Source organism: Ochotona curzoniae, unplaced genomic scaffold (assembly GCF_017591425.1).
Source record: "Ochotona curzoniae isolate NIBS_2020 unplaced genomic scaffold, NIBS_Ocur_1.0 contig_66, whole genome shotgun sequence".
Taxonomy (NCBI): Eukaryota; Metazoa; Chordata; class Mammalia; order Lagomorpha; family Ochotonidae; genus Ochotona; species Ochotona curzoniae.
In genome coordinates, this window is record NW_024466512.1 from 8,206,986 (window position 1) to 8,234,956 (window position 27,971).

At 44.4% G+C, this 27,971-nt stretch overlaps 1 protein-coding gene across 12 annotated transcripts; it reads left to right on the forward strand.

Moving 5' to 3' along the window:
- The first annotated feature begins 2,525 nt into the window (after positions 1 to 2,525).
- Positions 2,526 to 25,861, forward strand: TIAL1 (TIA1 cytotoxic granule associated RNA binding protein like 1). Of its 12 annotated transcripts, none has more exons than XM_040992011.1 (12): positions 2,526 to 3,075; positions 9,678 to 9,774; positions 16,126 to 16,224; positions 16,443 to 16,497; positions 16,648 to 16,735; positions 18,622 to 18,697; positions 19,893 to 20,001; positions 20,285 to 20,380; positions 20,480 to 20,564; positions 21,213 to 21,336; positions 21,677 to 21,816; positions 23,077 to 25,861. In XM_040992011.1, the coding sequence occupies exons 1-12, from the start codon at positions 3,044 to 3,046 to the stop codon at positions 23,201 to 23,203; spliced, it is 1,128 nt and encodes a 375-aa protein (XP_040847945.1). In that variant the 5' UTR covers positions 2,526 to 3,043; the 3' UTR covers positions 23,204 to 25,861. The 12 variants fall into 12 exon arrangements, 10 of the variants coding, with proteins under 10 accessions (XP_040847945.1, XP_040847948.1, XP_040847947.1 ...); XR_005885016.1 differs by having other exon boundaries at positions 2,817 to 3,075; positions 16,075 to 16,224; positions 21,522 to 21,816; positions 23,077 to 23,454; XM_040992014.1 differs by lacking the exon at positions 23,077 to 25,861 and adding an exon at positions 21,522 to 21,580 and having other exon boundaries at positions 2,817 to 3,075; positions 16,075 to 16,224; positions 21,677 to 21,712.
- The last annotated feature ends 2,110 nt before the right edge of the window (positions 25,862 to 27,971 follow it).

Genomic DNA, 27,971 nt, shown 5'->3' on the forward strand with positions numbered 1-27,971 from the left:
CCCTCCCATTCCATGTGGGGGCTGGCTTGTATTCTGGCGACCCTGGGAGGCAGCGCAGGCCTACTCAAGGCAACAGGGCCCGCTTAGCCCTGGGGAGTGAATCAGTGATGGAATATCTCCTTCTGGGTCTTTCAAATAAAATGAAAATATGGTCTGGTGTGATAGCATAGCGGCTAAAGTCCTCACCTTGAACACGCTGGGATCCCATATGGGTGCCAGTTCTAATCCCGGCAGCCTCACTTCCTATCCAGCTCCCCGCTTGTGGCCTGGGAAAGCAGTTGAGGACAGCCCAAAGCCTTGGGACCCTGCCCCTGAGTGGGAGACACAGAAGAGGTTCTAAGCTCCTGGCTTTGGATGTGTTCGGCTCTGGCAGTTGCAGGCCCTTGGGAGTGAATCATCAGACAGAAAATATTCCTGTCTTTACTCCTCTCTGTATATCTTCCCTTCCACTAAAAAAAAAAAAAAAACAAAAAAAACAAAAAAAATCTTGCAAGATTGGCAGCAATTCATAACTGGTGAACCATCAAAACCACTTGAGCAAGAACCTCGGAGCATACCCTACATCCAGGACCTGGGGTGGGTGGGAAATTCTTCTCCCTTAAAATCCCCCTTTAAACACGAAGGAAACAATATGGAAAGAATAGTCTTACCCACTTTCCTGTAGCCCTTGAACCTTTTTAGCCTAATCAACTATGTAAAGATTGTAAAAAATATAATTAAAAAATTACTAAAAAATCTTTTAAAAAATGTAAGAAACACAAGGATACTTTTAAAAAAAAGTTTGTGGAAAATGGTTTTAAAAGATAAGCTTATTTGTGTGCTGGAACATTTTGAAATCCAGGCACAACTTTTTAAAACATACGTTTCTCATCAACCTTTCTGAAGCCCACGTAAAAGATGAGAATCAGGACGAGGCTGACCAGGGTGAGGGGCGGCGGGGCGTGAGGCAGGGTGAGCAGGCGCTCACCTAGGTGAATAACTGCTGACCCCGGAATCTCCTCAGGACGGTGGGTTTGCAGGCGCGAAGTGACTAAGGGTAACTAAGTTCCTAAGGGTGAGTGGATGACTGTCGATCCTGCAGAACCTGAAAGCGACTTGGCAGGCGTGCCGAAGGTACGGAGACAAGGAGGCTGGCCCCAGACGACCCCCAAACGTCAAAGACGAGAAAAAGGGGAAGGCTGGAATATCGGAAAGATGTAGGAACAGGAAGAGGAAGGAGGCCCCGAGTTCTGTTGGCAGATTTAGGGGAGCAGTGCAGGCGGCTCCTGGAGGCGGGAAGACGCAGCAATCAGCAGCTGCACTCCAGCCCGGTCAAACCTGAACCCCAAGCAGGCAACCTCCAGTTACAATGCGGGGGTGGGAGGACTCCATCCAGGTCCCCGCCCCTCGGGCCATCAGCCTCTGCTGCCTCCCAGCGTCCACACGGGAGCCAGGCATCACCACGGGGGCTGTGCGAGTCCCCCATAGGGGACTTACACCGCGAGGCCAAAGTCCTACCCCAGGCCGCCTCCCCGTTTTGCAATGGCAGCAGGAAACTCCTGGAGAGAGCTAGGCACCGATCGATAAACTGGATTATCATTAATCCAGTTCTACACTCAGGCTCAATTAAAAATGAGCTTAAAAACTGCATGGTACCGGCTGGAAGACAGGGCTCCTGACTGCACTTGGGCCGGGCCCTGCCCACCGCCCCCCATTCTCAGCCAGGAGCCTCTGCCTTGCACGCTTTCCAGGGGGCTCCAGGCGAGGGTGCTGCGCTCGGGTCTACGGGGATGCAGGGCGGGCTCGAACGTGGCGCACCCACCGCGCACACGACAGGGGCAAAGGCCTCACTGTGCGTGTCTCTGTTCCAGCGGGTTTCGGATCACCCCAACTGCTCTCCTCCCCCAGATTCAAGAACGGGGCAGGGGACGAGTCGTCCTAGCGGGGGAAGGTTGTCCTGCACCCCCAGATCCGCTGAGAGCCTGGATCGCGAAATTCTACACACGTGGGAAGCAATGCACAGCCCAAGGCTGCCCAGGCGAGGGAAGCCGCCGCATCCGTGCGGAAACGCGACCCTGAGAGGCCTCGGGGCCGGCCCGGCCCTCCAGCTCCCCGTCGGGCCCGAGGCGCGAGGCGGCGGTTGAAGAGCGCGGGCCGGCCGTTCGCACCGACAGCCGAGAGCCACGCAGGCAAGCTGGCTCGGACTCCACGCGGAGCCAGAGCGCAGCCAGAGCCGCAGTTGAAGAAACCGCTCTCGGGCTGGACGGAGGCGGAGCAGAATCGCAGGCGGAGTCAACCCTACGGCCTTAAACATGCCTGGCACCTTCCTAGGACAGCCCCTCGCGCGAGGCACTCTGGGACTTGTAGTTTGCCTCCCCGGGCAGCGCTTCGCTGCCTGGTCGGACCCGGCTTTGAACGTCGCTTTCTCGTCTTCCCTCTCCGGTCCCAGCACGCCGACTTCCTGGTTGCTCCACAAACGACTACACTACCCAGAAGGCTCTTCGCGTCCAGCGCGGCGCGGGCGCCGACCGTCTCCTTGGGACTACAGTTCCCAGAAGCCCTCTGGAGCCGTGCTTCTCTCCCTCTCCCTCTTCCAGGACCACAATCCTCAGAGCTTTCTCCGCTTCCCCGGCGTTTCTCTTTTTGCCCCGAGCCCCCTCAGGAGCTGGCTGAGCGGAGCCGGCCAGCCGGCCCGCCACGGTGACGTGGTCCGGACCCCGGGCTCCCTCAGCGGTCCCCCTCCATCCCTTCCCTCGGCCGACCCCAGGGCAGGCCGCCGCGGCTGGCCTGAGCGGTGACCTGGCGGGCGGCGCCTGCGCTCTGCCTCGCTTCCTGCCTGGCTGGTGGCGGCGGCCATTTTGTTCATCCTCCTCCTCCTCCTGCTGCTCCTGGTTGGAGCGCAGTGTCCGGAGCGGGCCGGGGGGACAGAGCCCAGGAGCCGGGTTCGGTGGCCTTTCCTCTGTCCCCAGCCGGTGCCCGGAGCTCCCCTCCCCTTCCTCCCCACCCCCTCCCCTCCCCAGCCCTGCCCTCCCCCTTGTCCCGGGATCGCTCCGTCGCACCCACCATGATGGAAGACGACGGGCAGCCCCGGACTCTGTGAGTATCCGAGACTGGGGAGGTGCCGAGTGCCCCGAGGCCCGGGAGACGTGGGACAAGGAGGGAGGGAGCGGGCAGAACCGGGGCCGGCCGACGCGGCGGCTCTCGGGCCGGGGTGGCGCGGGCGCCAAGTGCATTCCTCCTCGGTCCCCTGTTCCTTGGGAAGGAAGCGCTCCCTTCCCCCAAAGCCAGTCACTTCCTGGGGTCTGGGGCTCGCCTCCACTGGGTCGGCTGGCACTCCTGGCACCCCGCCTGGCTGAGGCTGTCAGTCCCCCCTCCCACTCCAGGAGCGCCCCTGCTCCTCCCCGTCCTGTGTTTCGGGGGGCTCCCCGGGAGCTTGCCAGTGCCCGCGGTGGCGGGGCCGGGCGCGGGCGCGGGTGGCCCCGCGCGGCCTCGGCCCGGCCGCCCCATCGGGTGCCCGCGGAGCCCCGCCGGGCAGCGGCCCCCGTGCCCGGGCCCCACGTGCCCCCGCCCACGCTGTCAGCGCCCGGCGCCCGCTACTTTTGAAGCGCAAGGAGGGACGCCTCGGGCCGCGCCAGCATCTTCCTTTCTTGGGCAGCCAAAGTTTTCACTTGGAGCGCTCGCTGCGCGGAGCCGCCCGCCAGCTGGGAGACTCGGGTCACCGCTTCCCGGTCCCTGTGCGCGGTAAGGGCTGAGTCTCGGGAGGTCTCCGCCCGCTGTCCATCGGGGACCGACGGGCTTCCCCCCGCCCCCCAGCGAAGCTCAGGCTCAATGAATGAATCTCAGCTTCCCTTGGTCTTAAGGAAGAGTGATGACTCAGCGTTTGCGTTCCTATCCCCATCGTGTGGCACTCTCTCCTTCCTCCTGCACTTTTCCTCCAAGCCAGGGTAGTTTTTAAGGCAGTGCCTAAGTTGAGCATCTTCTGGTTGCCCGGCCCCTCGAGTGCAGGAAGACGCCGCGTCTCTTGAAGTGTGAGCTTGCTGGGCTCTGCTTGTCCCTGTTGGGGGACGATATTGGGGCGGGGGGCTGACTGCAGGCGCACCCCAGGGAACTCACTCAGAAACTGTTGGAGGAGGGAGTGAGAAAGCGTTTTTATTTCTTGTGGCCTTGGACGCGACTCCTGTATGTCTCACCTCTCTCCTCAGCGCTTGCTGTAGTGCCTGGAGAATTTGAGGCTGATCTGAGCACGCCAGATGCCTGAATGAAAAATGACTTTTTAATTGATGTTTTGTGTTGTCTTCCATTTCTCTTCCCAGAAAAGGAAAACTTGGGAACAAACTTCAAACTTGTCCTTCAGCTTCTGTGTTTATTTGGTATTTGTTCAGTGTTGTTGCTTACTGCTTGTTTCGGAACCAGTAGATTGATGGAAGTGTCAGGGCGAGCTGGATTTACCACCCAGCCAGCACGGGTCCTTAACCAAGTTGAGTTACATTGTATCATAATAGCGGTCCAGTAGCTGATCAGTTCTCTTGTCCACCTGTCTTATAAACTGTATCCGTTTTCCTGGTTGTGTCCTGCTAAGTGATACCCGCATCTCCACCTGTCCAGCTTCATCCCTGGCCGACCTTCTCCAGTGAACTGATGGCTAACCTCTTTGCTACCTACTTTTGTCATGGCTCTTCCTGGAAACCTGTGACATGTGTACATGGAGGTGCAGCCTAAACACTGCTGTCTCTGGTGGCTGGGCGGCCGTGTCTGTGGACTCGCTTCGCCCATTCTGCTGCAGGAAAGGCCTGTGCCTTGCCAAGTCTCACCCCTAAGCATTTAGCTCTTTGCATACAATGGAAGAGATACTCAATATTTTACAGTCATTATACTTGTTTCATTATAACAATTTTTAAAGTCTTGGTTGATCTAAGGTTAGGCAGACATGAAGGTCATGAGTAGCCTGTTTATGTTTTTAAGAGACCTTGAGATTAAAAATATTTTACAGGTATTTAACCCCAAATCGTTTTTTAAAAATGTCTACTTTACATATTTTTCTTTCAGGGGTTGTTTTAGATGAAAGTGATGTTAGGGGTTGGAGTTGTCAGAGTTCTTTATGGAGAGCCCATATTTTACATTTTGACCTATGGATTAGGTTTTTGAGTGGCAAGAATATTTTTTCTTAATGTATTAACACAGCTTATTTTAAACTGTTTCTTTAAAATGCCTGTGTGTTACTAGTGAGGTTTTTTCCCTACAGACACACACAAGCTAAGACATATGGTTCTATCTTCAGAAAACAATGTGGTGTTTATAGCCTAGGTAGGTTTTTAAATATTCATTACCTACAGTCTTATTAATTTATTTGATGGTATTTAAAGTGACATATAATTGCTTTGGAATTGAGCTTAAGGTTCGAGTTGTCATATAGTTTCTTTAAAGGTCTGTTTCTGGTGTTCTTTATTCTCATTTGACATTTATTTGGGAATATTATGTGTTGGATTTTTGTGATCTAAAAAAAAAAAAAAACCACAACAAATGCGAGTATGCTGTGTAGTGCTGCTGGTGGAAGGGCCTGCCCGATGCCTGCCTGTGACATGTCGGGGGCTTGTGTCGCGGTGGTTTGCTCCGTGATGTTCATACACATGCATACACGTTACGTGTGTGTACACGTTCATACATGTTCATACACGTTACGTGTGTGTGTGTGTGTGTGTACACACCACTGTGCGTGTGCAGTGGGACACTAGGTTATAATGTTCTGCTGTGGTGTATTTTTTTTCTGTCTTCCACTACGTCAAAATTGGTAGCAGTTGTGGCTCTGGGACATTAGCCATGTTACACAGTCCTTCCTTTAAAGCCATTCTTTTTCCCTCACAGCTCAGTGAAAAGGAGGAAGTAAACTTAAGATTGGAGTATGATCTGAACATCTAAGTGAGACAGAATACTGTAAACCTTAAGAAATGACTAGCAGTTTGATTATCCTGTGTCTATAATCATGCCGCTCATGCAACTTATTCATGGTCTCTGTTTCCTCAAAATGTGTGTGTGAGAGAATGTTCCTTGTACATAATTGGTCAGTTTAGATGTACCTCTAGAACCTTCTCCTAAAATGAAATGAAATCTAGAAATCTGTGTATGGATGCAGAATCTGCCCAAGACCAGCAGGTGTTAGGCTGGTGGTGTTCTGTGTAAATGTGCTGGGACCTCTAGCTGGGGTAGGCAAGGGTATTTTCCCTGCTGAAGGTCTGTTACTCATCTTATTAAAGGCATGACAGATGTTGGGCTCAGTAGGTAAGTTCTTGCCTTGCTCATGCCAAGCGCCGGGATCCCATATGGGTGTCCGTTCGTATCCCAGCTGCTTCACTTCCCATCCAGCTCCCTGCTTGAAGCCAGGGAAAGCAGTCGAGGACAGCCCAAAGCCTTGGGACCCTGCACCTGCATGGGAGACCCAGAAGCTCCAGGCTTCGGATCAGCTCAGCTCTGGCGAGTGAATCAGCGGATGGAAGATCTTTCTATCTCTCCTTATCTCTGACTTTCCAATAAAAATAAATAAATCTTTTTTAAAAAAAAAATGGCACTTTAGAAAAGCAGCAGAGGATGATTTAAATCCTTGGAGCCCTGCTGTCCCAGCCCCAGGTATTGAGGCCATTTGGGAAGTAAAGTAGGAGATTGACGATCTTTCATTCAAACTTTACCTGTCAAATAAATAAAATCATTTAAGGAAAGGGCGATTTGAAATTTGGGTTAAATTTGTTTTTTAAAAAACAGTCTTGGGCCCTGTACCATAGCCTAGTGGCTGAAGTCCTAGCCTTGCATGCACCAGGATCCCATATGGGCACTATTTCATATCCCAGAGGCCCTGCTTCCCATCCAGCTCCCTGCTTGTGGCCTGGGAAAGCCAATAGCGGATGGCCCAAAGCCTTGGGACCCTGCACCCTCATGGGAGACCTGGAGGAAGTACCTGGCTCCTGGCTTCAGATTGGCTCAAATCTGGCCATTGCGGTCACTTGGGGAGTGAATTAGCAGATGGAAAATCTTCCTCTCTGTCTGACTTTCTGATAAAAATAAATCAATCATTTTGAAAAGCAGCCTTTTTGTTTTTAGGTTGATTTTATTTATTTGAAAAACAGACTTCAGAGACAGGCCTTCCAACTGCTGCCTCACTCCCCAAACAGCTACAAGGGCCAGAGCTGGGCCAGACTGAAGCCAGGAACCAGGCACTTTTAATTGGTCTCTCATGTGGTTACAAGCACCCAAGTAGTTGGTCCATCCTCTTGTTTTGCAGCAAGCTGAAACAGAAGTGGAGCAAATGGGATTTAAACTGGCTCTTGTATGGGATCTTAGCATTGTTAAGTCACAGCGCTGGCCCCTAGGTAAAATTTAGGTGAAATTATATGATGGACTGGGCCCGGCTGCATGGCCTAGCGGCTAAAGTCCTCGCCTTGAACGCGCCTGGATCCCATATGGGCACCGGTTCTAATCCTGGTGGCTCCACTTCCCATCCAGCTCCCTGCTTGTGGCCTGGGAAAGCAGTTGAGGACGACTGAGTGCTTTGGGACTCTGCACCCGTGTGGGAAACCCGGAAGAGGTGCCTGGTTCCTGGCTTTGCGCTCACGAGTTAATCATCAGATGGAAGATCTTCCTCTCTGTCTCTTCTTCTCTCTGTATATCTGACTTGACAGAACTAGCCCCCCAGTGCCAGCTTCTGCCAGCTGATGCTGTGGCTAAGCCCAAACAACCCTCATCCACTCTAATTTTGCTTGCACCGGTAGGAATAATCAGCCCAGCCTGGCTTTTCCCTGATGTAGTCCACATGAGGCATACAGGTGTTGTAGCCCTGCTTAGTCTGGTTCGCCCCCATCCCGGCTCATCCTCTCCAGCGGGAGTAGCTGTCCAGCAAAGGACCCAGTCACAGAGACCTCCCCCCTCGGTGTTCTCACCCCAAAGGGAGCAGCCCCCGGAGCCCAGGCAGGCCCGGGGACAGCTCACCACGTGCACGTGGTGGCTGTCATCTGGGATCCAGTCCTGGGACGGGCCGGTCCTGAGACCCACCAGCAGCCGGTTATTTTTATTTAAAAGGTTCCTAATGTTATGGGATATCTTTTCCATTTTTCAAACCACTGGCGTGGGTTCAGTCAAGTTGGACGTGTGTTTCAGTTCTGTAGAGCATGCACACTGAAGTTATTATTAGTGCAATGATACTTTGAGTTAGAAAATTACTACTTATTATTATTTTTTGTTTTAATTGGAAAGGCAGAATTACAGAGGAGAGACAGGAAAATCGTACATCTGCTGGCTTACTCCGCAAGTGGCTGCAGTGGCTGGAGCTGAGCTGATCCATAGCCAGGAGCCAGGAGCTTCTGGGTCTCTCATGCGGGTGCAGGGTCCCAAGACTGGGCCATACTCAGCTGCTTTCCCCGGCCACAGGCAGGGAGCTGGAGTGGAAGTGGAGCAGCTGGACCATGAGCTGACGCCTATATGCATGTCTGCGCTTACAGGGGAAGGATTAGTCAATTGAACCATTGCATCAGCCCAAAATTATATTCTTTTACTTTGCAGAAGATGCGATGTTAAATTTACCAATTCTGTTTGGTTTATGGAGTTGTTGGTGACGGTTGCCAAGTTTGACAAATATGTTGAGTTCAGAACAACTTAAACGATTGGCGGTTTGTTGATTATTTAAGGTAAATCCATAGTACAAGAGAAAGAAATGGCCATCTGTAAGTGGTGAAGTGGTACTCACTGCTTCATGTTTAAACTTCTATATGATTTATTCATTTTTATTGGAAAGGCAGATTTAGAGAGAGAATGAGCTTCCACCTGCTTGTTCACTCTCCATGTGGCCACAGTGGCCAGATTTGAGCCAATCTGAAACCAGGAGTCTGGAGCCTCTTCCGGGTCTCCCACACGGGCCTAGGGCTCCAAGGCTTTGGGCAATTCTGTGCTGATTTCCCAGGCTACAAGCAGGGAGCTGGAAGGGAAATGGAGTAGCTGGGACATGAACTGGCACCCATATGAGGTCCCAGCACCTGCAAAGTGAGAATTTAGCCACTGAGCCATTTGTAATTAGAAAAATCCCAAGTCTTTAGATATCCATAGTCAATGATGTATCTGGATTTGTCTTAAACTTTCTTTGAGTTTTTAAAGAAATGTTTACATTATCTTTATTTTTGATATGCATGAAGATGTATTTTGTTGATTGTGGTGCATTTAGGATTAGGAAATTTTAGTGTTTTACCCTGCTATCCTAAGACATGCCATTGTCAGTGATTGTTATTTAGCAAACAAACCAAAGTCCTCTGCATGCTTTGCATTTTGCTGTAATTTGAATAATTCTGTTCTTTGTTCTTCTAACTGCTATGATTGGGAATCTAGGATGAATTCACTTCATGGCTCATAACACTTTATTGAGTGTTGTGACGCATGTGCCATATATGTGTATATTTTGAATGAGAAATTTGAGTATTACCTTGAAACTGGTTTAAGGTTTCAGCAAAAACATGGGATGAACACTTATAAAGGGATCTGAGGCATATACTCTGGAACCTGCAAGGCCACAGAGTTTTTTCTCTTAAAATATCTTCAGACCCAGGAGCAATGGTTGCTTTCTAAACAAGGGCGCGTTTTATTTTTGTATTTTACACATTAGAGTGAGAGCTAAAGAAATTAATTGCTGTTTTTTGTTTTGCTTTGTTTTGTTTTGTTTTTTGCAGATACGTAGGTAACCTCTCCAGAGATGTGACGGAAGTCCTTATACTTCAGTTGTTCAGTCAGATTGGACCCTGTAAAAGCTGTAAAATGATAACAGAGGTAAGGTCTTCCCGGTTTCCTGTGCTGTCGGTCAGCGTGATGGTTAGCATATTGAGATAGGAGTTGATCAGTGTCATTTTTAAAGTTTATTTTATATCTGCAGTGATTTTGGTGGAAAGATTTGTTCTGTTTTGATGTGGCTAACACGCTAGCTTCCAGTAGCGTTTCTGGGGAGGACGCGAAGTTTCTGTGCGATTTCTCTTAAGTGGTCCTTCTCCGTAAGATAGTTGTCATCTAATGAGTCTCTGGAAAAAGGCTGTTATGTTGGAGTGGTGAGACATTTGGTGGCATTTTATATAATTTAAATCAGAATCCTAGTGATTCAGGATAGCAAATATTTTAAGTTAGGAATTGGTATGTGTAAAAGAACCTTAGCTTGCAGCACTGTGTGTCTAACAAATACTAAGGGGAGAACAACTTTAGGTTGGCATTTAAATGGTTAAGGTAGTAATTTTGTTTTCTGTTTTCGAAGGAAACTTAAAAAAAAATAATTATTTTTATTGCAAAGTCAGATATATGGAGAGAGGAGGAGAGACAGGAAGATTCATTCCCCAAGTGACCAATCCAAAGCCCGCGTGTTCAAGGCGAGAACTTTCGCAGTGAGGCTACCACTCTGGTCCTCAAAGAAAACTTGTTACACTTGTTAATCCTCTGCAGCTGTGCTGTGGACCCACTGGTCCTGTCCATGTTTGTCCATCATCAGGTGGGGGGGAGGGATGTGTGTGTGTGTGTGTGTGTGTGTGTGCGCGCGCGCGAGCCGTGTAAGTGCTAGAGGTATTATGGTGAACGGAACAATTCCTAGCCCCATAGAATCTTAGAAGGAAACTGAAGAGAAGGGAACTGGGATATAGGACCATAAGTGCTGTGGATGGGGCTGTCAGAACACAGAGGGGCGGTGGCAGCCGCCGTGGCCCTGGTAGCAGGGCCACGCTTGGAGTGTCAGTTCCTGGGCTGCCACTTGAAACGTCAGTGGTTGAAGTTGGCTCCATAGGAGTGGGGGGAAGAAGAGAGTTCAGTTAGAAGGCTGTTTACCTGGGCTAGTGGAGAAGGCAGGGAGACGTGCTGAGAAAGGGAAACTAAAAAGCACAGCAGGATTAGAGTAGATACTACTCAAGGCAATGTGATAAGTAATGGCGTGGCAGACAGGTGAGCTCTCTGACTAGATAGGAACGGACCCATTGAGAGAATAACGCGATTGGAGAGTTAGCCCTTGCTGGGCTAGGTGTGGAGGGACAGGAGAAGGAGATGGTGCTATCTTGGAGCTGGGGGCAGAGGGGTGGGCAGTGTGAAAGCCTCAGGGTGGCAGTGAGCTTGTTGTGTTTGTGGAACCAGAGCAGGCTGGTGAGTGATGGAGGGTAAGAACTGAGTGTAGCGAGGTGGACAGAATCACACAGGGAATTGCCTGCCAGGACAGAGGTCCAGCTTTAGTTGGAGACGTGGTGACTGCGGGGGGCACTTAGACTTGCCGTTCTCTGACTAGCATTTTTAAGGTTACTCTGTAGAAACCGACTTAGTAGATTGTAGGGACGAGAACAGAAAGCAGTAGAGTTTCCTAGTGCAGGTAAGTTGCTTGTCCTTGAATGTGGTTTATGAACAGATAAAGGAGGTAATTTGGGTTGTCATTGGAGGTAGAACGAATCCGTAGACTGGATTGGCTGTGGGTGTCAGGGAAAGGAGGAAACGGGGAAGATCTGATTGTTCCTCGTGTGGTTGTGTGGGTGGTGGTGCTCTGTACTAAGGGGAGGGTCAGTGGGGAGGCAGAGCGAGGACGGGGCTGTGCTAGGAAACACGAGCTCTAGTCAAGCTCGTCGGGGAGGTCTAGTGGACGTGGCGTGAAGGCAGTTGAGTGAGTGTGGCCTTAGTGGAGGCACGTGCAGAGGCTTGCCGTGATGTTTGAAGCCAGATCCTGGGTGAGGAGATGGTGGGGAAGAGTCAGGCGACCGAGGTCTGCGCCCTGGAGCTGCGCAGCACTTTGTACCGTGTTCAAGGGTTCCTGTGAGGAATGAACTCTACTCTTTAAAAGATCCTTGGAGGAATTAGGAAAATTAAGAGGGTATGTTGGTTGAGAAGGAACATTAGAGGAGATAGTTGGCAGCGTGGTCAGGGCCGCCGAGGGTCAGAGGGGGTGCGTTGGTGATTGGCCCTGCAGCTGCAGTGGTCTGGTTAGGGTGGAAGCCAAGAGGAGTGGGTTTAGGAGAGAGTGGGACACCACAGAGTAGAGAAAGAATCACTGCGCATTTTTTTTAAAGATTTATTTATTTTTATTGGAAAGTCAGATATACAGAGAGGAAGATCTTCAGTCCGATAATTCACTCCCCAAATGAGCGCAATGGCCGGTGCTATGCCGATCCAAAGCCAGGAGCCAGGAACTTCTTCCAGGTATCCCACACACGGGTGCAGGGTCCCAAAGCTTTGGGCCGTCCTCGACTGCTTTCCTAGGCCACAAGCAGGGAGCTGGATGGGAAGTGGAGCTGCTGGGATTAGAACTGGCGCCCATATGGGTTCACTGGCGCGTTCGAGGCGAGGACTTTAGCCACTAGGCCATGCCACCGGGCCCTCTGCACATTTTCTTTAGTTTTTGAGATTTTATTTATTTGATGGATGGTAGAATGGCTCAGTGGCTAACTCCTCCTCTTGCATGTGCTGGGATCCTGTATAGATGCTGGTTCGTGTCCTGGCAGCTCCACTTCCCATCCAGCTCCCTGCTTGTGGCCTGGGAAAGCAGTCGAGGACAGCCAAAGCCTTGGGGCCCTGCACCCGCCAGTGTAAGAGACCTGGAGGAAGCTCCTGGCTCCTGACTTCAGATTGCCTCAGCTCTGGCCATTGTAGCCACTTGAAGTGTGAACCACAAGGTGGAAGAACATCTTTCTGTCTCTGTAACTGCCTTTGCAATAAAAATATTTTTTTAAAAACTAACATTTATTGGAAAGGCCGAGTTACACAGAGAAAGGAGAGAGCCCCATGAACCTAAGCCATCTTCGCTGTCTTTCCAAGAACGTTAGCAGGGAGCAGGATTCAAAGTGGATCGGCTGGGACTGGAACCGGCGCTCCAGGGGCGTTGCCGAAACAGGCAGTCACTTCAGTTACTGCGCTCAACACCTGCCCCAACATTGACTTTATAAAACCTTTGTAAATATATACCCATTCCAGGGGCAGGAATCATGTTTCATAGCTTCCCCTAGCTAGAAATAGCTATAAAATCTACTACTTTTATTTGGACATTTATATCTAATGAAATTGGTGCCAGCACCAAAACATGACTGAATTTTAGGTCATCACTGTCTAACTTCTCATTCACAACACGCGTGAGTTCTAGTGCGGAGTGTGTACGGCATGTGGGCATGTCTCTCATAAGTTCCATTTACTGTATTGTATATGTTTAACTTCAGATATTTTTTATCATTGATTATGGCCTGCTTTATATGATAAATATATATCCTGAGGCAAGCTAAAATATATGTGTGTTTTTTAGTTAGTTAGTTTTTAGAGGAAAATAAGAATCACAGAGAGAAGCAGAGATAGAAGGAGCTTCCATCTGCTGTTTACTCCCCAAGCAGACGCAACGGCGGGAGCTGAGCTGATCTGAAGCCAGGAGCCAGGAGTTTCTTCTGTGTCTCCCATGCAGATGCAGGGTCCCAAGACTTTGGGTTGTCCTCGGCTTGCTTTCCCAGGTCAAGCGGGGAGTTGGAAGGGAAGTGGGGCAGCCAGGATATGAACTGATGGCCTGTATGGGATTTTGAGGCTTGCAAGGCCAGGGCTTTAGTTACTAGGCTACTGCGCTGGGCCCCAAGTTAAAATCTTAACATCTCGGACAGAGTGTAGTTTGTGCCAGTTTTGTTGTTGCAGAATTTAGGGGCCATGATGCATAATAAATACTTAGCTAAAATTAAAAAGGAAAAATGTTCATGTGTGTCTGGGTAAAAGAGAATATGCAGGGTTGGATTTCAGCTGTTCACCTCAGGATCTTGGACTGTGTGTAACACATCAACACAAACACAGCTGAGCACGGGGGTGGATCTGGCCTGCTACTGGCATGGCAAGCGTAAGTGGTTTAGTCTCAAAGCCTGTATCATCGTGTGCACCTACCATTGGACCCTTGGATATTTTGATATAATCAGTGGTATTCCCTTAGAGACCATAAGTTTCACCGGTAGGAGTAAAAGAAATTTCAATTAGCACAATTAATAGTGTCTTTATTTAAAAATTTGGGGGGGGGGGTTCTTTCTTTTTTTTTCTTTTTTTTTTTTTTTAAATTGGAAAGTCAGATATACAGAGATGAGACAGAGAGGAAGGTCTTCCATCTGCTGATTCACTGCCCAAGAGGCAGCAATGACTGGAGCTGTGCTGATCCGAAGCCAGGAGCCAGGAGTTTCTTCCTGTTCTCCAGAGCAGGTGCAGGGTCCCAAGGCTTTGGACCGTCCTCAACTGCTTTCCCAGGCCACAAACAGGGAGCTGGATGGGAAGTGGGGTTGCTGGGATTAGAATTGGAGCTCATATGGGAACCCACACATTCAAGACAAGGACTTCAGCTGCTATACTACCTTGCCAGGCCCTATTTTAAATTCTTTAATGACTGAGTTTGGGAAATATTAACTAACATTTTAAGGGAAGTTTAAGTGTGTATTTTTTAATTTGGAAACTGTCTTCAATTTTTCTTTCTCAGCCTCTGTAAGAATAGCAAGCAAGGGCCTGGCACGATAGCTTAGTAACTAAACTCCTCGCTTTGCATATACCTGGGACCCTGTACCCACAGGGAAGGCCCAGGGAAGGCTCTGGGATCCAGGCTTCAGATCAACACAGTTCCAGCCATTTTGGCCACTTGGGGAGTGAATCTACGGACAGGAGGTCTTCCTCTCTGTATATCTGACTTTCAAAAAAACATTAGCAAGCAAGTGCTGTAACCATAGGATTTTATGTGCAAGCCTATAGCTTGCCTGGCAGTATTAATATCCCACCTTTCTCCCCCTGGAGGACATGCCTTCTGGTTGCTTCACCACTATTGTTTAGATGTCTTATTTTTGAAGTTTTCTTCTAAAACTTTTCTGGAGTGAAAAACAGTGATTGTTGAAAGATCTTTATTTTATCTGGTATTTTTCCCCTTGTAAGTCCCACTAGGGTTCCATTATTCTAGGGTGTTTTGCATTGAATAGTGATGAATATTTGCAACTTTATGTAAAGATGTGTTTGGATATTTGTGTAGTCAAAGCAGTATAGGCTTCCATTTGGTCGTTGTGATGGTAGCACTCCTCTCACGGTGTTTACAAACACAGTGTGTTTGGTAGTTGTGATCCTGTATAGTGTGTCGGTTTTGTGATATAAAATTGTAGCTTTGTCTTGGAATATTTTATTCAAAGAATTTCAAAAATTTGTTTTGATCATTAGTCTTTTCTAGTCTTTGGAAGAACTTAGTGCATTATTTTGGAAGTAGATAGAAGGTTTGTTTTAGTTGCTGCTTGTAAATTTTTTTAAAGATTTATTTATTTTTATTACAAAGTCAAATATACAGAAAAGAGAGACAGAGAGGAAGACCTTCCGTCCGATGATTCACTCCCCAAGTGAGCGCAAAGACCGGTACTGTGCTGATCCAGAGCCAGGAGCCAGGAACTTCCTCCACATCTCCCATGAGGGAGCAGGGTCCCAAGGCTTTGGACCGTGCTCCACTGCTTTCCCAGGCCACAAGCAGGGAACTGGATGGGAAGTGGAGCTGCCGGGATTAGAAGTGGTGCCCATATGGGATCCAGGTGCATTTAAGGCGACGACTTTAGCCGCTAGGCCACCACGCCAGGCCCAACTTGTAAATCTTAAATTCATTTTTTCTGCTGCTGTGTTCCTTATACAGAAAATGCACACTGAATCCAATCTTTGTAGCTGTATAGAGTGCCCACTTTTGTAATATCATTCCTCATATTGATTGGGAGTAAAGTTTGTGTAGTTGGTTTGTTTCTGTATTTTATTCTTTTGGATGCTGTTTATGAAGGACGATGATGCATTCAGTAGAATTTCCTTTTTGTAAACTGTGTTGAAAAAAGTGGTCCTTATGAAATCTGAGTTTGAGGTTTTGTTTGGTGTAACAGCACCTGTATTTTGTATGTAGCGAGCCTCCCCAGTATTTTATATTTTCTTAGGACACTGATGATCCTGATTCTGTAGTTCTGTTCAAGTTCAGCAGTATCCTGAGGTGCCGAGTCAGGGTTAGGCCTAAGTCTTGTTTTTAAAGTGTTAGGCTTTCATAAGCGTAAGCAGTCTCACCTTGTGCATTCCTAGCTGTCAGTAATGTTTTCTCCTGGATTTTCTTCTCAGCAACCCGATAGCAGAAGGGTCAACTCTTCTGTTGGATTTTCTGTTTTGCAGCATACAAGCAATGACCCATATTGCTTTGTGGAATTTTATGAACACAGAGATGCAGCTGCTGCGTTAGCTGCTATGAATGGGAGAAAAATTTTGGGAAAGGTAAGATCATGGAATGCTGTAATGTGAAGATATTGGCATGTCATTTTTGTTGGTATTCTTAGTGAAATTTTAAGTGAATATTTAACTGCTGAGTGATGGTTTTTGTTATTCAGCCTAGTGTTTTTAGGCCTACTTGATTAATGATTTGATAAGTGGTAAGTGGTATAACTTAAAATGACATGCCTAATGATTGTATTAAATATAATCTTTGTTTTTAGGAGGTCAAAGTAAACTGGGCAACAACACCAAGTAGCCAGAAAAAAGATACCTCCAGTAAGTACTGCCGCGTTTCGCTGTGGAGGAGCTCTGAAACTTTCCTGGCGCCATCACCAGCTTAAATAGGGTCCCCCTCCATTGATGTTGCCTTGAAAAGGTTCAGGAGCAGACTTTTAAGTATTTGATTACCAAATGCTTTGATTTCAGATCACTTCCACGTATTTGTTGGAGATTTAAGTCCAGAAATTACAACAGAAGATATCAAATCAGCATTTGCCCCCTTTGGTAAAATATCGTAAGTATCATGCTAGTCCTGGAGTCAGTATGCTGGGAGAATTGCACATGGTTGACTTGTACTGCAGCTAAGATTTTCTTTCTCTAGTTACTGTGTTTTTTTTGTTTTTCTGTTTTGTTTTGCTTTGTTTTTGGTTTTTTGATTTGTTTTTTGAATAGTAGATGTGGTTGAAAATGTTGATGTCATCTCTGTTTTGAGGTCGTGTTTCATCCTAATCTTGTGTATAATATGTTAATTTTTTAAATGATTATATTTGTTATCTTTAAATATGTTTAGATGATAAAACCTACCTTAAAGTTCAAATTTTTGTCAAGTGTTTTCAAAATTTGGTGGTTAAGAATAATGGGTTAAACATAAATATGATTTGTATTGTGGTATTAAACTTTTGTGGGGGAAGTTTATAAAATAAAGTAGGCAAGTCCTTGGTATATTGTGGTTTAATTGAAAATGTTTGTTTAAATACAATGATAAGTGTGTCTTACTATTATAACCATAGTGAAAAGTATTATTATTATGGTATTAAAATGTTTCAATGTCTGAGTCGTAAATGTGAGATTAATTATACTTTTTTGTTAGTGCTGCTTGATTTTGCTTAGTTAGAGGCAAATGTGAATTAGTTTGATATTTAATAAAATGTATCTTTGTTTTGCTGTCTTGATAAAATATTTTGGAAAATTAATAAGTTCTATAAAATGTTTATCACAATTTATCTTTCTGAGTAAAATCAATTTATTCTGTATATTTCCTGTATACTTGAATTAAATGTTTTGGTACTAATTTACAGGAATGTTTCAGTTAAGAACAACAATTCTTTTCTTTATACGATTTGTTGTTCTGTATAATTTATTTGAAAGAAAGACTTAATTCTTTAATTTTCTATTTTGATGTTTGCTTTGCTTTTTAATGTAAATGTGGTAAGTAGTGCTGTTTTAAAAATCAGTATAAAATAATAGAGGTTGCTGTTTTTCAATCTTTATGTATAGCTGAGACCTGCAGTTTTTCTAAAATCCAAGTCACAAATTAAAAGTAATAGCATTCTGGTTATTTTGCAGAATTGCTCATAAGAATGGACAGGATCTTGAAGGCTAACTGCAAGGAACTGTGCACACTGGAACTCAGTTGTAGATTTTTTTCTCATTTCTATTTATTCTTATTATACATTATTTATATATACATATTTTAGTATTTACATTTTAACATTCTATATTCAATGGAGTTCTATATTTCCAATCATTTTAACTTACTCACTAAAATTTCTGTGTAAATTTGTTGTTTTCGTACTGGTGTGCTTAGCATTGTTGTTAGTTTTTTATTCTCCTTTCTTAAATTTCTGAAAATGTCAATTTTTCAAAATTTACAGCTGCCCAAACTCCAAAATGATGATAGAGAATTGACCAAGAAAAATAAAGAAATCTGTTAACAGGCCATGTATGCCTTTTTAATTCCTATTTTTTCCTCTTTTTCAATTTTTTAATATTTCATATATTTTGTATCACTAGGCAGAAGACATTTAACTATTTATAGAAATTGCATGGTAAAGTAGTTAGCATTGTTGCAGTAATTTATAGAATCAGTAAACCTTAGCGGACACTAGCCAGTAGAAAGTAGCTAAGGAAATGTTGTTCCTGTTAATCTTCAGATCTGAGTGTTGAGTTTAGAAGCAGGCTGTGTGTTAGGTTGCATGTTTATTACATGTTTTTGTCCTACTGCTTTTTTCTAACAGGTGAAGAAGCATTAGGGAGAGCTTAGGAAGGGCTGTAGTTAATTAGGGCTGACTGGAATTTTATTTTTTAAAAATGCTCACAATACAGTGTGTGTGGTTCCTTTTAGTTTTTATTTTGGGGGTGACTCTTACTCCCCTCATATAGCTGTGCTTCTTTTCACAGGGATGCCCGGGTAGTTAAAGACATGGCAACAGGAAAATCCAAAGGCTATGGTTTTGTATCTTTTTATAATAAACTGGTATGTTCTTTCATCTCAGTTTAAATGTTTTACTAAATGTATTCATTAATTATATCTTAAATATGTTTGTTAATATAACAGTTATGTTTTGTTTGTGTGTGTTTTAATAACAATGTAATTAATTCTATTTTCATAAACTTGGGGAGATGGCTGGGAAAAAATAGCATGATTACATTGTAAGGAAGAATAGTAAAGTTTCATGTGTGCAGTATCAAAGTTAAAGGCCAAGATTCAGGTGCATGAGCTCAGCTGAGAATGTAGAGGCTGGCTGTGCAAATCCCAGTGTTGAGTTTTCCTTTTAAATTGCTATAAGCGGATGATATTGACTACAGCAAATTACTTGAATGGAACTGTAAGTTGATTCATCTTGATTGCTTTAAGACAGAGGTAGCAACAAGTAAGCATCTGTGCTCACTGTCACTTTGCAGTGGATGTTGATTTGAGAATACTTTCCAGCAATTTGCTTCATTTAAAATAAGTATCTTAAATTACCTGCATTTTAAGTGAAAAACGACAAAATTTTTAAAAATTAAAAAAAAAATTACCTGCATGAATTGGAATGGTAAGGAAAAGGGCCAGAGTTGCATTCTGTCTTCACTAGACTCTCAGAAAATTCACATTAATTGGAACAGTTGAATTTGTTCTTATTGACAACCATGTTACAACATTCTGAATTGTAATTTAAAAGCCCCAAAAGAACCGTTTTAACCTTTTTTAACCTTTTTAACCTTTTTAACCTTGCATCATAGTTATAATCTGTTACTACGTTACTAAAAGAATACAGGTGGAATTTTGGGCATAGGCAATTGAGCCTAATAATGAAAATGTTACCACTCCTGTGCCTCAGTAAAAGGAGCTGTATATAACCTCTAGATGTTTGAGAATGACTCTGTCTGGTGGGTTTTTCCTTTTCATTCAAATGAAACATGAGAAACCAAGAAATATTTTTGACTAATCAATGGGATTGTTACTTTTCCCTGCATACGTAAAATACAATAAATTTGCCTTAATTTGATATTTTAAAATCTAAACAAAAATAATTTTAATGAATCACTCAAGTTTGAATCTTGGGTAGGTTATTTGTGTTTCGTTCACACATGAGGTTTTTTGGGATCCAGTAGTACTGACCTTTCACTTTGTCTCGTGAGTCTTGGAAACCACTGTTTTGTGATTTTTTTTTTCTTTTTCTTTTTAGGATGCAGAAAATGCAATTGTGCATATGGGAGGTCAGTGGTTGGGTGGTCGTCAAATCAGAACTAACTGGGCCACACGTAAACCACCTGCACCTAAAAGCACACAAGAAAGTAAGTTATGCATGTTAAAATCGTGGATCTTTTGCTTATGCACGTATTAGTAGAGTCTTCATTTTTTAAATGTTAGCATAGCATGAAACCATTCTGTACTGGGCTTTGATGTATGGGGTTGTTTTTTCTTTTTTTCTAGTTACCAATCACCTGACTGTATCAAGTCATGATTACCAGGAAAAATATTAATCTTCCCACTGAGGCAAATCTTAGTGTTGTGTAATTAACAGAAGATAGTTTTATAATAATTTGTTTAGCATGTTCATTTCCTTTCTACTTACAGACAACACTAAGCAGTTGAGATTTGAAGATGTAGTAAATCAGTCAAGTCCAAAAAATTGTACTGTATACTGCGGAGGGATCGCCTCGGGGTTGACAGGTATGACGCGTGTCCAGGGCCCAGCTGGGCGGAGCTGCCTCACTGTTAGTGCGAATTTTATAAATCCTGGGATTTTTAAAAATGCATCCTGTTTTCCAGATCAACTTATGAGACAGACGTTCTCCCCGTTTGGCCAAATTATGGAGATCAGAGTCTTCCCTGAGAAGGGCTACTCCTTTGTCAGGTAGTGCGTTGCTTGTACTGTCAGAATTCTCTTCTGTTGGATGAATTGCTTTGTTACATTGTTGCCTTCCATGATCCCTTAAGTAGTTTCTGTTTCTGTTTTTAATTTGAAAGGCAGAGTTGCAGAAATAGAAGGTGAGCCAGATTTTCTATCTATTGATTCGCTCCCCAAATGGCCACATTTGAAGCCAGGGGTTTCTACAGGTCTCCAACATGGGTACACGACCCACGGACTTGGGCCATTTCTGCTCTGGTCCCGAATCATAAACAAGGAGCTAAATCAAAAGCAGAGCATTGTGCTGCTCAGATGGGATGCTGGCGCCACAGGCAGAGGATTAAGCTACTAAGCCACAGTGCCAACCCAGGACTTGAATTGCTGTTTGCAATGTTTGTGTTCCATGCTGATTGTCCTGGGAAAGCAATGGAAGAAGGCCAGATGAGTGGGCCTTGCTGCTCTTGCACAAGACCTGGAAGAATGTCTTGGCCTCCATCTATCTGGCCCTGTCCCAGCTGTTAGAGCCATCAGCAGTGAACCAGTGGATGGAAGATCAATCTTTCCCTCATTTTCTCACCTTGGCTTTCAAATCAATAAAGTTTGTAAACATTAAAATAAAAACACAAAAGATAAAACCTTAATGTTTTCTTCTAGATTTTCAACCCATGAAAGTGCGGCCCATGCCATTGTTTCAGTGAATGGTACTACGATTGAAGGACATGTGGTTAAATGCTATTGGGGTAAAGAATCTCCTGATATGACTAAAAACTTCCAACAGGTAATTCAATTTTTTGTGGCACTTTTTAAGTCTTCCATCTTACATATCTACATAAAAGCTTCAGAAACTAAACTAAGCAATAAATAATGTAAAACAAGTAGCTACTTTCAGTTGATTGTATTAATGCTATTTCAAAAGTGATTATTTTGTGGTATTAACTGAATCTTAATACTTTCTTTTCACAGGTGTCACCACCCCAATAAACTTAGACAATGATAAATAACAGAGTCCTATTCACATAAGGGTGCTTACTTAGTTTTACTCTTCCTTGTCTCCCACTCTTTCTTCAAGAACGGTGTTTCTTACTTGCTCCCTAAAACAATAATCTGCTTTTTCCTAGGTCGACTACAGTCAGTGGGGCCAATGGGGCCAGGTGTATGGGAACCCACCGCAGTATGGACAGTATATGGCCAACGGGTGGCAAGTACCGCCGTACGGGGTGTACGGGCAACCGTGGAGTCAGCAAGGGTTCGGAGTAGAGTAAGTTGTTTTGAGTCCTTCTTACTGTAGAAACAGAAAATGGGTTTTCCTAGCGAGAATCTGTTTAAAATATATGAAGCTCTTTGGCATTATAAGCATTTAGAAACAACTCTAATGAAATGTGATGTAAAAAATTAACGTTACCTGAATGAAAAGGGAAGTTGGGATAATACTTTGGTGTGTCCAACTGTCAGGAGGCAGTTGATAGAATTTGGCTTACATATCTAATATGTGTTTTATGAATATTTAATTTCATGTGTGCATATGTAATTTGTACTTAAATACACAAACTTTAATTTTGTGTGTAGAAGTATTTTAAATTTTGCCATAGAAAAGATCTTTGTTTATACATGTTTGGAAACTTATGTGAAATTAAGTAGCTTCATTTTTGCTTTGTGTGTTTTTGTTGTTGTTTGTTTGTTTTGTGTTTTTTCCTTTGAGTTGGTTCCTTATTTTTAAAAGCCAGGCCATGTCAGACCTTTATTCTCATTGTATATTTATTTTAATATTTTAATATGTGCTTTTGTGTGTAAAACAAATTTTTTACAAGTTGGTAAGTGATGGGCAGATGATAGAATGAATCATTTTTTAGAAGTCACGGGTGTCTTTCTCCCTCCTCTCTCAAGAGGCACCCCACCTCCCGGCTTCCTTTCCTTCCTTCCCTTTCCTGCTCCCCTGGTTCCTTTGCAAATAAACTTTTCTGTTTGCAAAAACAAAGTCACTTTTTGGGCCAGCATTGTAGTGTAGTGGGCAAAGCCACCACTTGCAGCACAGGTGTCTTGTATGTGTGCCGTTTAACATCCTGGCTGCTCCCCTTCCAATGCAGCTCCCTGCTAATGGCCTGGGAAAGCAGTGAAGGTGGCTGAGTCCTTGGGCCCTTGCCACCTCTGGAGACCTGGATGAAGCTCCTGGCTTAAGCCTGCCTCAGCCCTGCTTGTTGGGCAACCTGGGGAGTGATCCAGTGAATGAAAGATCGCTCACTCGCTTTCCCTTTCTGTTCTCCTCTGACCGTCCCTGCCTTTCTGTGTAGGTCTGACTTTTTGAGGAAAGCAGATAAAAGGTCAGCTTTTCAAGTATTCTTTAGAGATGCTATTGTGATAAGTTGTGATTATATCAAATCAAAAGTTTAAGGCTGATAGTAGGATATCTATTGTGTTCATATAGGATTTTCTTCTGTTGTGGATTTCCTGTTTTTTGGTTAGGTTTTGCTGGGTTTTTGTGTGAATAACCCGGTGGTGTTTTCTTGTTTTTCCCTCCAAGTCAATCCCCCTCTGCGGCGTGGATGGGCGGCTTTGGTGCCCAGCCTCCTCAAGGACAAGCTCCCCCTCCAGTAATACCTCCTCCCAACCAAGCTGGATATGGTATGGCAAGTTACCAAACACAGTGAGCTGGGACTCTAGGCAAAATGGTCATTCGTGATAGGCTTCGATTTCCTGTGACACTCTGAAGACATGAAAGTAGACATCGGAATATGAAAATATTTATTTTAAAAATTGAAATGTTTGGAACCTTTAGCACAGCTTTGCTTTGGTGAAGGACACATGTCTTCTAGTTCTGCCTTTTTAAGTTTTTGTTCATGATGGATATGAACATGATTTTTCTTTGTGTACAAAAACTAAAATAAAGTCAATAAAGACAGTTCTGCCTACACATTTTGATATGATAGGAGAAATGAGTAATCCGTTTTGATTCTTAGATACGATTCCATTTTTATCTTGCTGTTCAGTATTTTAACTCACTGTGTTTTTAAAAGAGCAAAAAAGGGAGGAACAAGGAAAACGGAATCCATGTAAGTTCATCTTGAATCCTGATACTCCCCTCCCCCGCCCTGAGGTGGATTGCATTTGAAGTCAGCAGAGAGAAGTGTGATATTCAGAAGAAATGCATGATTTTGGAGTCGCTTTGAAGGAAACACTTTGTCTATGCCTAAGGAAACTGAAGCCAGACTGAAAGCCTGCCACCTAAATAAGGAACAGCGTGGTCTCGTTACGTGAGGATGCACTGATGGTCCACACTAAGGCCTATTTTTAAAACTTCATAAAGGTGTCGATGAATAAACCTGTAGTGTACTACATTTCATTTGGGGGGGATTACAAGTATGGTGTTTGTATTACAGTCAGACAGTCATACTTGTGCTTTTACATGAAGTTTAAATGATATACATTGTAAATATTGAATAACTACAGTGTTTAAAAAGCATGCTTCAACATAGCAGTAGCAGCGATGTCATTACTTGGAGTAACACTTACCATACTGCACTGCATTGGATGCAGTAGATGGAGAAGAATGTCTTTAGGCTGACATTTCCAAGGTTGGCTACTACGTAAAATTAAAGTTACACAAATTGCTACACAGAAAAAGCCTTAATTTTAATTTCATAAAATCTTTGATGCATTAGTGTGTTCTAAAATGTCACTGAAAATTAATTTTTTTTTCTTATTTTTTGCTTCACATTATTTGGTATGTAAATACCTTAATTAAAACCTTATAAACCAATTTCAAGGTTCCTATAAGTTGTATAGTTAGAAGTGTTTTTTAAAAATCTTGGGGTGTTTTTAAAAATTAGATATATTTTGCCCAAGAATTTTTTAACAAGATTGCTAAAACATCTTATTTAGACAGTTCGATGTACCAATTTATAATTGGATATTCAGTTTAAATAGTACACAGAGTTGTGACTCTTTATTTTTAATTGATTTTTTTTCCTTGTAGGTAGGATGCTTGGGATGGCGAGCATGAGCAGTGGCTGGAGTTGTGTGTGTGCAGAATTTATAAAAGTCAGTTGAGAAAGATTAACTTTGCTTCCCAGATGCTTGTCAGGCTGTGTGGGTAAAAATCTGCCTCAAATTTCTATAAAGCAGGAATGTAAAATAGATTAAACACTATGTGTCTAGATTGTGCAGTTAGGGGTGCCGGTATTTTGGCAACGTACTCAGATATTGGCCTGGGCACGAAAATGAGAAAATGATTCTTTCTTATTAAGTAGTGAGATGCAGCTGGCACCCAGAAGTGTGTTCTTAAAACATATGAAGTCTTAAAATTAGCTTTAAAATAATAATTGTTTTATAAATTGGGGACCACAGTGACTTGAGTATTATTTTCCCCACTTAAAATTGCAGCCAAATGTATTAAAGATGAAAAAAAAAATAACCAGTCTGGAGCTTTTCATCCTTGGGCCAGGCATTTTTGAGGCTCCTTAGATTTTCCCTGCCTTAGTCTTCAGTTACACCTGCCTCTCCTGGAGCATGCCCCAGTTCCTTTTGTTCATGGTGTCTTTGGGGAATGTTTTTTGGAGAAGTTATATTTTGTAGAGAAAACACTTTATGAATCGTGCCCCTGAGTTAAAAATTTCTTGAATGTGTGTGAAACTTGGAGAACTAAAATATTCTTTTTGCTTTTGATAAGGACCTGTTGAATTTTCAGTTTGCTTTTTTTGGCGGGGGGGGGGGTCTACCCCCAAACGAAGTGGCTTCTTGACAGCTAGCAGCTCTGATGGTAGCTGTAGGGTTTCCTGACAGTATGATCTGTGATGGAATAAAGTTATCCAGGCTAGTTATTGCCATAGTGAACCTATGACTGAAGTGTCCTTTCCTTAATCCAAAAGAGAACAGCAGTTCATCACCAGTTAACGGGAGTTGTTTCGTGTTACATGGTTGTAAACTGTAAAGCTACTTATCCAGATGAAATACACAGTTTAGACAATACAGCTGTCACGTTGACAGACACACTTCTCTGCCAGTGGAGTGAGTGCTCCCTGATCTGATTGAAGCCCAGGAATCCTTGCCTTTTCTTTCCCAGGTTCACCCAAAGCAGCATCAGCAGAGGTTCTTAGGAATGCAAGGGAATGTTTATGGCGTACGGATTTTTGTTGATGTGATTCTGACGGCTGTCTTTGCCCTAATTGTCTCTACTAATATTTCCCCCATGCTATTCCCACTTGATTTTATGTCTGCTGGCAGTGAAAGGCTAAAATGAGTGGCCAAGTGAAGCCAAAGCTGTAAACCACAGTTGAAGTAAGTCTTTCAATAAAGACTAGACTATGTAAGTGGCTTTTTCTTATTGTCGTTTATTACATCAGTATTCCTTCCAGGCTGCCATGGAGTGATTGGGTTTTAGGTCAACAGTGAGGTATGTGATGTATACATCATATTCAGGAGTGACTGCTGTGTTGTGTTCATTAGTTTTGTGGGATTAAACTTTTATGTCTGGATATATAAGAGTAGACATTTGCATGCTTCTGCAAACATGTGTTCTGATGAAAGTTTATGTAGTAAAAGTTGATTCATTTGGGATTCACAAATACATGATGCCCAGGTTGGTGTTTGGTGGTGTGTGACCGAGCATTGAGTATGCTTCACAAGAAGTAGAGATCGTTTAGCAAGTGCTCTAGATGCTTGTGCAGTAAACCGACCCAGATGAAATCTTTGCCGTTCGTTGACAGGCATCATTTGGGCTTCTGCTCAATACATTTAAACAGCAACTTTGCATTCTTACTGTGTATTGGGAAGTTACACAAAAAAGTGTTTCTTTTAGACTTTAGATTTTACACACCTTCTTTCTTAAGTGGCCTAAAGGAGTTTTGCGCTTTTTGCTATTTTAGTAATAAACTGTCAGTGATTGTGTTCAGATAGATCCTCGTGAGGTAAGTTGGCATCATTTCCCTCTTGAAGCCAGAAAATATATAATTATGGCTTTAATAATTTGGTACAGATTAGCAAATGTGACTTGATAGGTAGGTAGGTAAAGGCAAAGCGGCTATTCGAGAGCTCCTGTGTGCTGGTTAACTTTCCACACGTCCTCAGGAGCTGGGCTTTAGCCAGGCCAAACCAGAAGCCCAGAAGTTATTGTTGGAGTCCCGGTGGGTGGCAGGGACCCAGCTCCTTACACATCCCTGCTGCATGCCAGGGTGCCCATCAATTGCAGCAAGTTGGAGTTTAACTCAGTCCCTGGCACCATGGTACAGCACACAGGTTCCCTAAGCAGTCGTCTTTTTTTTAAAGATGTATTTATTTTTATTTACAGAGAGAGGAGGAGACACGGAGAGATCTTCCACCCACTGGCTCACTCCCCCAGATGGCCACAGCAGTTGGAACTGGGCCATTCTGAAGCTTCTTCCGGGTCTCCCATGTGGGTACGGGGATCCAAGGAGTTGGGTCATCTTCCACTGCATTTCCAGGCTACCAGCAAGGGCTGGATTGGAAGTGAAGCAGCTGGAACTCAAACCAGAAGCCGATATGAGATCTGGCACTGTAGGCAGAGGGCTAACCTGTGCCACAGCACTGGGTCCCCTAAGGAGTTCTTTAACTGCTGTGTCAAATGCTCACTCCCTTAATGTGCCATGTTAGTGTGAAAAGTGGGCTTGCACTTTCTAGCTGAACTGAGTTTATTTGGAAGATAGTGCAGGTAGGCTCAGTGCTGTAATTCATAAGGTGCTTGGAATGACTGGTCTTCGGATTGCTGGTGAAAAGTGTATGTGCGGGAACCTCAAAGGGGAGGAAAGGCACCAATAAATGACCCTTTGGTAGAGTCAAGCTTTTTTCTGGAGGAAGAAATATGCATAACTTGTCACGGTTTCATTTTCAAACAAGATGTCACTAACTCTCACGAAGTACGTATATCCAATAAATGATTTCCTTACGTTTTGCTGGTTTGTCTTCTTTTTTTGAAACTGAGGGAGAGAGAAGACCCTCCCATCTGCTGGTTCACTTCCAAAATGCTTAAAATGGCCAGAACTCAGTCCAGGTGTATAGTGGGAGTGGCTAGAACCCATCTGCACGAGAGAGCAGCACTGCCTCCCAGACCCGCAGCAGGAAGCCAGCACTAGGAGCTGGGTGTGACCCTCGGGTATTCCCATGGGGTGTGGGTGTGTAAGCTAGCACTAGGAGCTGGGTGAGCCCTCGGGTATTGCCGTGTGGGGTGTGTAAGCCAGCAGTAGGAGCTGGGTGTGAGCCCTCTGGTATTCCTGTTTGGGGTGTGAGTGTGTAAGCCAGTGCTAGGAGCTGGCTGTGAGTCCTCTGGTATTCCTGCTTGGGGTGTGAGTGTGTAAGCCAGCACTAGGAGCTGGGTGTGACCCTCGGGTATTCCCGTGGAGTGTGGGTGTGTAAGCGCTAGGAGCTGGGTGTGACCCTCAGGTATTCCCATGGAGTGTGGGTGTG